At 40.7% G+C, this 12,085-nt stretch overlaps 3 protein-coding genes across 3 annotated transcripts in view; 1 reads left to right on the top strand and 2 right to left on the bottom strand.

Annotated features, from left to right (window-relative positions):
• Window positions 1–1,404, top strand: part of LOC108631027 (queuosine salvage protein) — a 6,500-nt gene extending 5,096 nt beyond the window's left edge. The window contains exons 4-6 of the mRNA XM_018034697.2: window positions 346–459; window positions 535–720; window positions 970–1,404. Of these exons, the coding sequence (XP_017890186.1) occupies window positions 346–459; window positions 535–720; window positions 970–1,208 (539 nt within the window). The 3' untranslated portion in view covers window positions 1,209–1,404. The remainder of the gene's footprint in view (window positions 1–345; window positions 460–534; window positions 721–969) is intronic.
• A 132-nt stretch (window positions 1,405–1,536) lies between these two features.
• Window positions 1,537–12,062, bottom strand: LOC108631026 (uncharacterized). The gene is made up of 12 exons (XM_026818515.1): window positions 10,991–12,062; window positions 10,749–10,836; window positions 10,398–10,546; window positions 9,926–10,052; window positions 8,384–9,364; window positions 8,156–8,291; window positions 7,295–7,404; window positions 7,076–7,208; window positions 6,929–7,006; window positions 6,424–6,565; window positions 2,725–3,777; window positions 1,537–2,622 (listed from the first exon to the last, which is right to left on the bottom strand). The coding sequence occupies exons 1-12, from the start codon at window positions 11,150–11,152 to the stop codon at window positions 2,302–2,304; spliced, it is 3,480 nt and encodes a 1,159-aa protein (XP_026674316.1). The 5' UTR covers window positions 11,153–12,062; the 3' UTR covers window positions 1,537–2,301.
• Window positions 11,901–12,085, bottom strand: part of LOC108631025 (uncharacterized) — a 33,708-nt gene continuing 33,523 nt past the window's right edge. The window contains exon 8 of the mRNA XM_026818567.1: window positions 11,901–11,916. Coding sequence (XP_026674368.1) covers window positions 11,901–11,916 — 16 coding nt within the window. The remainder of the gene's footprint in view (window positions 11,917–12,085) is intronic.

The following is a 12,085-nucleotide window of genomic DNA, read 5'->3' as shown; positions in this document are numbered from 1 at the left end:
AATCTCGGAAAAATCGAAAATTTTTTTTTGTTGTTTATTATTAGCAATGTTCTTCCGATGTCTAATTTCTTTTTAAAGAATGCGTTTCTAAAGTGCATAAACTTTTGGGATGGACTGTATAGCCAATACATCCTTAAAACATGTCCCAAGCTGTACCATCGTGCAAGTTAAAAATACAGAAGTCGTCGATATATGTATATATACAATTAAGGCAGTTTACCTTTCATTTAAGATATGTACAACGGTTTCGAGAAACGTAAAGTTGTACACTAGACCAGCAAAACGTGAAGTGCTCTCCGTTTCCTCGTAACAATTTTTATCAAATTCCGTTTTCTCTTATTGAAGGCAGTTTCGTCAATTGTATCAAATCATGTTCGCGTTCGACGGAACAATTGCTCAAGTGTATCGTGAGAGATTTCGAGTCTTACCGAGACGAGGCGACTTACGAAAATCAGAGAGGTAGCGATATTATTATGCATTAAATTTCCACGCGGAGAACAAATGAACACGTGGGATGGTAATGGGCTTTTCCAGTGAGCTTTTACAAGAGAGTTCAAATACTGATCGGGGACATCTGGGCGTGCTTCAAAGGACAGGGTATCGGTGAATTCGAGGACATTGATCACATCACGATGTTCGCCGATTACCGTATTCCCCAGGTTCTCGTACACTTTGGCGCTATTCGTTATAACAATACTCTGCTCAGCAGACTGCAGTCCGGTAAGTTGTTAGTTCTATAGAAAGTTGTTTCAATTTTTCTCTTTCTGGATCAGTTTCTGAATCACTAGCATGGGCCACAAAAGATTTTCCTCGTTTTTTCATTATTTTATAATCGATTTCAATTGATATCTGTTCGTATATTAGTAATAGCTGTTTGCCAGAACTCGTAACAAATAACAAATCTCGTCGTTAATAGCGTTAGCCAGTAGATTTTGGTTTTAGATAGAACGATATTTAATATATTTGCAGATATAGAGTTAGAAAACGGTAGCGAGGACGAAATTGAGATTCGTGGTTGTTCGATTGAGGTAGTGGAACGAGTCAAGGATGAGGTAAGGGATTTGATCGAGCGTTATCCGAACCTGGCGTTAAAGAAATCAGACATTAACGCCGTACTGATCGATCATTTTTTGTGGGACTATCGGCGAGAACATGCTGAAGAATTAGAGAGAATACCGTTTCATAAAACTAGGTGTATATATTATTGAATTATCGCAATTAGAATTTTTACTGGCCTCTCAAAGCTGGCCAAAAGTGACTTCTTGAGTATTTTATAAATAATAGTATTCCATAATTTTGTAAATGATGGAAGAAGGAAAGGAGACCGATGTAGTTTTATGTTCCTGCATAATTATAAATAATATTCATTTATGTATATTGATGAAATAAAATATCGAGCATTTAGTAGGTTCAACTGATGACCCAGCCTCCCGGATTATCCTATCGATACTTTAAGGTTACTTGTATCTGTTTATTTCTAAGTCTTATCCTGACTAATACACATTTTAAGGGCCAGGGAAAAAATTAGGCTTGCTGTTTATAATAAACAATATATTTATATAATATCGATATAGCACAATTTAGTATACAGATAACGCAGGGGTACGTCCATGCAAATTTTGATATTCTATATAATATATAAAGGATTTTCGTCCACCGAATTCGTGATTCATATATACATTGTTATTTATTCGGACGTCAATAAATAATAATTAATATAGCAGTGCGGTTTATCGGGAACGCTGTTAGGAAGATTTATATATAAAACCTTGTGGCCTTTCTTTACTACATATATTAGTGCTTCCTGTTATATACATAACAAAATTTCAAAGGTGGACTATATTTACAGTTTCGAATACTAACAAATAATTTGCTCGGTCGTTTCGTAAAAAGTTCTCAGAATATTTTACTGTATTCAACATTGAGCTCGCGTTTATTCGAAACTAGCACGCGGAAGTATTCTCTTTGGCTAATCACGGGTTGATATATCATTTGGCACACGCAATCGCATCGACGTCTACCATCGTGCAATGCGATTGCTTTTGTAAATTTTTTCCTCTCGAGCCTGTATTGTTTCATACAATTGACTCTTTCGTTGCTGACCGTTTAAACGTCTATTCATCCGAACAGGAATGACCGATGAAGTTTTTATCCAAAGTGAAAGTGGCTAATATTAAAAGAATTTAGGTGAATTTCTTGTACGCAGACATTTTACACCTGCAGGTTTATTACGTGTCGTTTGATCTTCGGTTGTTAATTGAAAAAAGAATTAGACCCAAATTACGAGAAAGTAGACATACTCTAAGTCTTCCTCTGCATCTGTTCCCAAAATATTATGTTCGATTTCAGTTTCCCTGGTAGAATGACGTTCGTATCGTTGGACACGATGTCGCTTTTCGTCGATGGCACCGTCTCGTTCTGGTTCTCCGGTATATTCGGTTGCTCCATAACGACGTGACTAGCCGGTGGTGTGGCTACCTTGTTCGGAATTTGCCTGAGACCCTCGCGGAATTGTTTCGAAAGCGACCTCGCGGTCAGACTGTGCATCTGCCTAGGCGTTTCAACTATTTGAATCTCCGGCGTGGACGATCTCTCTTTGTACACGTTGCCCGGCTTCGTTACCTAGCGAAAAAAACGTCGTTCTTAAATCGCGCGTCTATCAATGAAATAAAATCTACTAATTAATTAACTCTGATTTAAATTAGTTACTCCCTAATTAATTACCTTTGGAAAGGAAATTGGCACGGGATCAGTCTGTTTGCTGAATGCTTCAGCAAGTCTCCTGACCGACGGCATCGGTAACACTTTGTTATCTAGTTCCTCGTCGCTCAAAGTCTTTTTCTTTCCATTAACCAAATGCGTCTGTTCCTTCTCCGACGAGTTGTCCGTGTCAATTTCAGACCCGTCGATGGAAGAATCGCTGCTCTTTATATTACACTTCTCCAGATTATAATTACTTGCGATATTCTTGACCGATCCGTTCTTTATCACGCGGAACTCGTCGTACGTTTGATTGTAACCCTCCACTTCTTCGTCCTCGTGGCTGCTCATGTTCGAGTAGAACTTGGCGATGTTTGGTACCGATTTCGCGGACTTTAAACCGAAATCGTTGTAGCAGCGTTCGTCGTCGAATTTGTTTAAAGCCTCGGTGCTCTGCGTTAAATTGTTGTCCCCGGAACCGCGGCTGCCTTCGGTCGCGTCGCGATCATCGTTCTCATAATCATTGCGCCTCGTTAGATTCGATTTATGCGTAGGTCTGATTAATCGGGGTTTGAATTCCTCCCTACCGATGCTGTTCAACTGGACGTTCGACTGTGTCCTTCGAATCCCACCGTCGTAACCGAAGGACTTCAGGTCTAATTTGTTCACCACTCTCGGCGCCGAGGTCTTGATAGTCTCGTTGGTGAACTCATTTTCAAACCCGTAGGCTTTCAGATCGATCCTCTTGATCTTCCGCGGATTCTCGTCGGACTTTCTCGTTTCGATCACGGCGTTCTCGTAATTCTCCTGGTTGTTCAGTTTCGCGTTCACCTCGTTCTTGCTGTTCTTCCTCTCGTTCTCCAGGATCTCCTCCATGCGTTGATCCTCCCACGTTCTCTGACACTCGATCTTCTTCGGGAACTTCTCCTTGCCCGTCTCGTTCGCACCCTCGTCGTCCTGTCGGACAGGCGTTTGATACTTTCCCTCCACGTTATTGTTCTGCCATTTGGCCACCCTAGACTTCACGTCGTTGCTTTGATTCAACAGCGACTCCTTCTCCTTGTACCGCGTTTCTTCCTGGAACAGAGGACGGTAGAGATAGAATTAAAGATTTTATTTTCAATTGAACGTTTTAGTCCGAACTTTGATGAGCTTGCAGTGGTTAGTGAAGTTTCTTCAGCAGAAATTAGTATCACGCAAGCCATATTTTATTATACGCAAGAGACTGAGTCGAATTACAGAGCCAAGAATCACCATAAGCCTTTTTTTGTAGTGTCTTTACATTTTAATCACCATGAGATTCTTCGCTTGTTGACTGTTAGTTACAAACACCTGATCGTGGAGAACGACCGTAGAATTTTTACATTTCTCGTACTCTTCTCGTTTTAATTCGTTGTTCGTAGGGCATGCAGTTCCTCGAATCGTTTGTTAGTCGACATGCATTATAATGGAAACGCATGTAAATGGTACTTACCGGTATAGACAAGGCAATTTTTCGCAGCGATCATGCATGTGCAATGTGCATAGAGAGCGACTTCCGTACTAACAGAATGTTCGGTCTAGCTTTGCTTTTGACGGCCTTTTTCTTACGATCTACAAGTAGCTACATATGTACAAGAATGATATTTTACAAGGTCTACGCGTTACTCGCGAGTCTACAAGTAACAGATTTTAAAAGGCTTTATTTACATTCTTACGATTTAAGTACTCGGAACGAGGTATTGTGTTAAAAACTAATCGAGATCTAATTAAGATTGTATGAGCCGTAAGATCTCTGCCAAAAGTTAGAAATCTGATAGAAAGTTATTATTAAGTTTTTAATATTTGTTTTTAGAAAAAATGATATTTACAGAGAAATGAGGTTTATAAAACGGGGGATTTTTAACGTATAATTTCTAATGTTTTAACATATCTTTTTGGCATTCAACCTGACTTGCGAGTCTTCACATTGTCTACAAATCTATCCTACAATTTTTACGTTTGCTAATTTTTTATTTTTAAATAACATTCTCGAAGTTAATTTTATTTTAACTTCAATATATTTTTAAAGCGTGTATTAATGATTATACAAAAGTTTAACAACTGTTAAAACTCCAATGCTTTATCATTGTTTTCAAAGGCCCATACAACCTTGAATACAGTACTAATTAGTCGTACGAGGATTAATCCGTACAGGAATAGATTACCTACACCGCTAAAAGTATCATGCATTTGAAAACTAAGATTCACGTTACTAAATAGAATATATTTATATATTATGTATTATACAATACAGTCTATACAATAACCTTCCTCTCTATAATCTACAGAAAATATATGAAATAAATATTTGTCTCGGACACCTATCAAGGAACTTGGTTGGTAACATGGCACAATGAAATAAAACTGTATAAAAAAATATTTCCCCCCTGGAAGATCAGATTGGTTCTCATTATATTTTGTCAACTACTTTCACCATATAGTCAGATCGCTCAAACTTCTAACACCTAGTTTTTTATTCGGTACCGATACTGGCTCGACTTTGTGCTTCTTTTTCCTCCCTTTCACTCGGAGATCCCGTAGAGTCTCGAAAGTCTTCGCGACGACCTCCGGTACGATAGGCGGCTCCAACTTCAAACTCTCGTTATCGTCGAAGGTACGATGTTTCTGTGGTTTGACTCTCCTCAGATTCTCGTCGAACACCTTCCTTCGGGACGTGTTTAAAAAGTACGCCGATTCGTTGTCCGAGTTCGAACGCGACTTCCACTTTTTGGATGCATCTTTTAGAAATTTACGCATAATCATTTTGTCAGGCACACGGACGTCTTCATCCTGCCAATCATCATCGCTCGATGATTCATAGATCAGCGGATGCCTGTCTGACACCGTGGCATCAAAACTTTCGTAGCTATTTTCAAAATAATTAATCCGTCCATCGTCATTGAAATTTTTGTTTGCTACCTTATTCACTATGTTTACGTGTTGTAAAATAGGAGCGCTCTGAGACGTTCTTAACACTTTGGTACTTTTAGAACTCCTGAAGGAAGATCTCAAAGTGACTCTCCTATACGTAGGGATTCCCTTCCCATCGATCTTCTTACTACTCTTCTTTATACCTCCAAACGCCTGGAAGTTCAATTTTGTAAACTCAGCAGGGTCGAACGGTTCACTAGATATTTCCTTCAAGTTGGCTTCATTAGAATCTTCCACGCCGTTCATCTGCCAATTTTTTATTCCTCCAAAAGTGTTATACTTGTATCCACTGAAGTTGCAGTACTTTCTTCCATTGAATGATAAAATCTGGTCATTCTTTATGTCACTCTGCCAATCGTTGATCCACAATCTTTTCCAATGCTCTTGGTCCTCGTTCGTATCTACAGAGTATAGCCCTGAATCCCGATCCGGCTTTGGGATATTCTCTTCAGGCTCGTATATAGGATTACATGCCACCTTTTTTGGCTCGTTTGGATCATACAATTTGATCTGATCCATTTTTCTTTCAATTTCTATGCATTCTGTATCGTCTAAAAGGTCCTTCTCTATGCTGGTGCATTTCTCGTCTTCGGAAAGTCCAATCGAATTCTCGTGAATGGGATCAACCGAATAATCGGACGTGGTATCGAGTTCCATACGTAGAAGCGGGTTGACGGCGAAGTGCGGGCTTGAATAAGGGTCGCGCAACGCCTGCCTAGAAAGGCTGCCGCGGAGGGAAGCCTCCTCGAACATTTCGAGCTGGAAACTCACCTGTTGATCCTCCGCGATCCCGGTAGAGCTCGATCGCTGGGACAACGAGCTGCTCGGTCTGCTCGAGGTCGACGCGGCCGACCTTCGCCCTTTCTCGTTGCCAGAAGTCCTCGAGTCGTTGATATAATAGTCTCTTCCGAACCTATTCCATCAGATTAAAAACAACGATGACAAGAGAGGCCTGAAATATAGAGCTAAATATGGAGTTTGCAGTAGGAGGAAATATAAAAAAGTAGCGAACAGGTTTTGACGAATCGAGTTGTGAATGTTTGCATTGGATTTTATTATTATTAGAGGAAACGAGAAATAGAGGAAATGAATAATAATCCCTGGAGATGACAAAATTAACTGATTCAACTTGAACCAAAAACGAATTTAGAATTAAATTTAAACATAAGGAATTGGTGAAAACAAGATGAATGAAAAAGTTTTCATGAATGAAAGGAATGACGAGAAATAGAATTAATGTGAAGATAAAAAGATGTCTAGCAATGTTGTTATTCACCGTTTAATATCCGGTTCAGGGGTTGCTAGCATGGCGTCCAAATCATCCCCGTTGCTCTTCTGCAATTCCGGGTGAATACTAAACAAGATAATCACTCGTTACAAAAATTTGATTGAACTCGTTGTATAAAGATTTGAAGATTTTTACCCAGGAATGTCTGACGATCTTCTTGAGTACTGTCTCTCCCACAGCCTCTTTTGGATGTTCTCCTGGCTGTACGGGTTGTTCTCAATCGGCGGTGCATTTTCCCACTTTCTGTGCTCGCGTTCGGCGATCGTACCTACATTTGTTTATCACAGAAACAATTTATACGCTAGAAGTTTGGGGAGAATGAAAATCATTAGGAAGGTCGAATAATTCGATTACCTGGTTTCGGAGGAGTGGCCAGCCGAACCTCTTCCTCTGTACTCTTGTTCTGCAGGAACAGATGGGAAGCCGATTCAGCTTTGGCTAGCGCCACAGCCTCACGGCACTTGCTGCACAGTGGAATGTTGAAGATTGTTACAGTATCATCAAGGCAAGAAGAAAGTTCTTTACACGCCGCTTTACGACCGTCCGCGGTGACGTTACGAAACGAACTTTGCCTCGTCATTTCACGAAACAATCGAGAAATCTCGAATTTCACATCGTTACAACTTGTTTTATGTAAAATGAAATATTTCTGGTATAAGAAATATTATATTACATGAACCTTTGTTTGATCATTCGAACAGTGAAACGTCGATTGAGCTTTCGATATTTTAAGTTGTTTTACACATTAAACGCGGCATTTATCATTTTTGCACATTCCATTTCCTTATAGTTGTATAACGTCCGAAGTCTAGCAATATGCATAATGCATACATACATGAGTCTCGTAACACGACGACTTCGAATAACTCGTAAGATGTGATAAAATTTTTTAAACAAATGTTGCATGGCTATTAGGGGGACATGCAATGCAGTAATCTGTTTCCTTGCTTTTTTATCGAGATAGGAGAGCCACCTTGATTCAGTTTTTTAAACAAAATGACCAATGTCTTTCTCGAATTTTAATAAAGCATCAAGTTATCAGAAAAAAAGTACTTTACTATAAGAGATTAGGGGGGGAAACTTGGTTATTGCAAGGTTATTGTAATATTACATGTTCTAATGCATATTAATGCATGTTAAATCCAGAATTAAAATGCGATTCGATTTTGTATTCCCGCGTCATAGAATTAAATTAGAATTTTAATAATTCATTACCTGTCCTCGTTTTCTTCAGTTGAATTAATCATCGACGGTGACTCGGAAGTCTCAGTTTTCGTCAAACTATCCAAATGCCTCTGAGTCGCCGTATCATAGTGCTCGGTGTATTCACTTTCTTGCTGAATGTCTTCAGCTAAGGGAAACACGCGACGTGGAAAGTGAGATCGATAAATGAAGATCGTAAGAAACTTTTACGCGTAATGACTACATCAGGAAAATATTTACCATGAAAGTCGAGTTTTTGCTGGGAAGACCTCGATTGTTCGTTTTCGAATGCCTCTCCAGTGTAGTCATTCACTGCCATAAGCTTCTCCTTGGCGCATTCCAGCGAATTGAGTACATCTCCCTCGTTCGATGCAATAGTTTCCTCGCCGTTCGTATCGTTCAGGGTAATTTTCGTCGGCACAGGCCCCGTCGGGGTGGACGTCGGCGTCTTTGGCACGTCTGAACCATTTTCCTCGACTGACGGTTCAAAGTTAACGAGACTCCCAGCTTCGTTCTTCTCTTTCGATTCGGGAACCAGTTCAACCGAATAGCCGACCTCGATTAAATTTCTCGTTTCATCTTCTTTGGATTTATCGTTTTCGTTTTTCGTCCGTCGCTCCATTTCCCCGTTACTCGGATCGTTACCGATTACATCGATTGGCTCTGGAACTGGTTTCCCGACCTCAACTTCGACTCTGTCAGATTTCTTTTCCACAACTTCTTTGGTTCCGATCGTTTCATTTTCCTTCGCACTTTCTACACGAGTTTCTCCATTTCCCTCTTTCCTTTTCGTTTCACTTTGGCCTCCTGTCTTGGAACCGCACCGTTTTTCTGTTTCCCATTCAGGAAATGTTCCCATACAATTTTTCTTTGATGAAATATCGGTTGAATGGTGGCCCAGGCCGTTTTGGAGCACCGTTTCTTTCGGTGAACGCGGCACGACGTTATTTATCGCCTCCATCAGTTCCTTCTCGATCTCCTCGTCCGATTGAGCCGAGCATTCGGATAAATCGGACGTGTCTTCGGCGTCCTTGTCACCGATTAATGCCTTGTAATCGGCGCTGGGGTTCGGCACCAGCATGTTCACCGGGTCCGCCTGGGTCGGAACTCTTTTCCTCTGGAACAGCCAGTTCTCTTCCCAAGACTCAATCGGCGAAACCAAACCTATATGCGTGGTCGGCGTGTCGGGTTCGTCTTGGCTGTCCTCAGATTCTTGCGAAGCTGTATTTAAACAATCGATTAAAGTTTATTAGTTAAAAATTGTTGCATAGAAATATTAAGATCCATTCGACTCGATGAAAATGAAGTGTACAAATTCTGGTTTAAATACTAAGGTTGTATCAGCTGTTAAATAAAAACAAGGACAAAGCATTGAAATGTTAACAATTATTAGAAATAGAACACTGGGAAATTTTAGGCATTTTTTTATTGAAACGGCTTTAAGTAGTCTTAAACTTTTGGCAGAGATCTTATGGCTCATACAACTTTAAGTATAGTTCTCGATATCTCCAAAATGCGATTGATTAGGGTATTCGACTTGGAATGTTGAAACGCGAAATGAGCAGTCAGCAAAAATATCCTGTGTGCAAGTGCAAGCCTTGAATGGTATCAAACTTGCGTGAGGAATACGTAAAACAAACGTGAAACAAAACGTTTATTACAAAGTTGTTACGATCTGTTTATTGCTGATGTATTTCGTCATAGTAATTCTGGGCATGATGCAATAAAACGAGAACGAATGTTTCATTTATAATGCAATAAATTATACGCCAGTCCACTTACGGTCAATAATGTCCATTCCGAGCTCCGGAAATGGCACTCGGTACACGTTTCTAATGCCCAAGACATCGGTTGCTTTGGGATCGTCGTCGGAAGTATAGGTAGTCACTTCCTCTATTCGTTCTTCTATCTGCAATGAACGAAGATCCAAATCGTGGAAAGAATACAAAATTAGTTTGACAATTCTTGTCGCTAATTATACTACAGTCGATGTCGGCGATACGTAAGAAAAACCAGCTTCTTATATACCTTTTTGCTAGAATTACTATGCATGTTTTCACGTACGTATGCAAAGCAACGGTTCTACTTCCGTCGCTTATCGTTGGCTAGTCAACCAGCTTATCGGTTGATTATGCCCATCAACCTACAAACCTATTCACGAAATCGTATCTAACGGTGCTACTCGTTTCTCCAATTTTGTCATGTTATGCGTTTCTTGTTAACCATGTGAAAAATGTCAATAGTTTTATTATACCGTAAGAGATAATGGCTCTGGTTGGCTTTTAACGCGTTTCGAATAAGCTTCTCTCGCGCTACACTCGCTGCTGCAATCGTCTTGGGACAATGGTTCCACGCTGCTGCAACCTTCTTCCACACCTTCGACCAGGCCCGCTTTACTTTCGCCTGAAAACAAATTAGAGACCTTTTGGTTCTTTTTTTCATATTAAATCTATCTGTTCATTTTTACAATTTTAATTATTACTACACTTCTTGACAAAACAAATCTACTGTTCTTTCTTATACTCTGCTAATATAGTAGGACAACAATTACTATAAAATTTCAATTTCAAATTAGGAGGAATTAAGATAATCTTAAAGTGCGTACTCAGTGGGTATTTCGTCGCGGACGCTGGTTTCCCGGGAAGCACGTTGCTATTGCCGTCCACCTGTTCCTTCTGGAATTTCTCGATGACCTAGAAAATCGTCGTCGTTCACTGATCGATCCGTTCTTTCGCTCGATCCCGCCTCTCGAGCGGAAAATACTAGAAATTCCGGAGACCAAGCCTCTCCGCAGGAGGACGGATACTCTTCGGAGAGATCTGGCTCGGGTGGAATCAATTTTGCAACCTTATTAAGTATCGCGGTGGCGAGTATGTCCTCGTAGTTGTGCTCCGCGATGTTCCTCGGTTCGTGGACTTTCCCAGTCCCGCCGGAACCAGCGAAGCTCGGTAACTTCTTGGCTTCCTCGACGACCCGCTCGACGACCTCACGCAGGGTCGTGTGCGCCATCGTGGGCGCGTCCGTGCCGGGCTTGTCTAAAAATTTCAACGTTCAAATTCCAATTCGGCTGTCGAATCTCTGCGGAATAAAGCTGGTCTCCTTAGAAAATCTTGGATCACTGGACTCGAGGAGAAACCTCGGTCGTAGAGGAAATAAATCGGGGGAAAGGGTTAACGAGCGTATGTTGATAGAGGAAAAGCAGCGCGTCGGGCTTTCATCGGCTCGGTAGCTTGAATGCTGTATATACAGGGTGAGCCTCGTAACATGACGACTTTGAATAACTCGGAAGTTATGATGAAAATTGTCAAACAAATATTGCACATTTCTAGGGGAACATGCAGTGATGTGACCTGGTTTTTCTTCTCTGTTTTTTTAAACAAAAACAGGTTTTTTGCTTTTTTCATTATTTCTTTTTAATTTCGATAAAATGCCAAATTCTGAGTACAAAGAGTGTTATACGAATGGTTTACGACTTGTTCGAAGTCGCCATGTCACGAGACTCACCCTGTATATGTACGTATGCATATCGGTAATGAGTATCGAGCCATGAGCGAGTCTCGTTCGGCCGAGGCAAGGTAATTTCACCGGTTCTCGGCCTTGTCAGCAATTCCTCATTCTTCCTTTACCTGTCCGCGAACGTACACGCGCGACCGCAGAGAAATTCGACCGGGCGACCTGCTGAACTCTTTTCAGCATCGGGAAACTCTTCAAGTTCAAGGTTTGCGAGACGTAAAACGCAACTGTTCAACGTCCACCGTTAAAAGTTGGTCAAGCTAATGGCCCGTTCGTTAACGAATCTAAAAACCTGCAGATCCTCTGACACTTATGGCTCCCGGAGATATTTTATCCGTTTAGAGAAAAGTTCCGCGGCTTCTTCAGTCGTTGCCGATCCATTCGAACTGTTCAGTTTCTTTTATGTGCAACGGTAAAATTCGCTATATT

This window comes from Ceratina calcarata, unplaced genomic scaffold (assembly GCF_001652005.2).
Source record: "Ceratina calcarata isolate Rehan_Ccalc_2016 unplaced genomic scaffold, ASM165200v1 scaffold8, whole genome shotgun sequence".
Classification (NCBI taxonomy): Eukaryota; Metazoa; Arthropoda; class Insecta; order Hymenoptera; family Apidae; genus Ceratina; species Ceratina calcarata.
The sequence above is the reverse complement of the archived record's forward strand: the minus strand, read 5'-3'. Positions and strand labels throughout refer to the sequence as shown.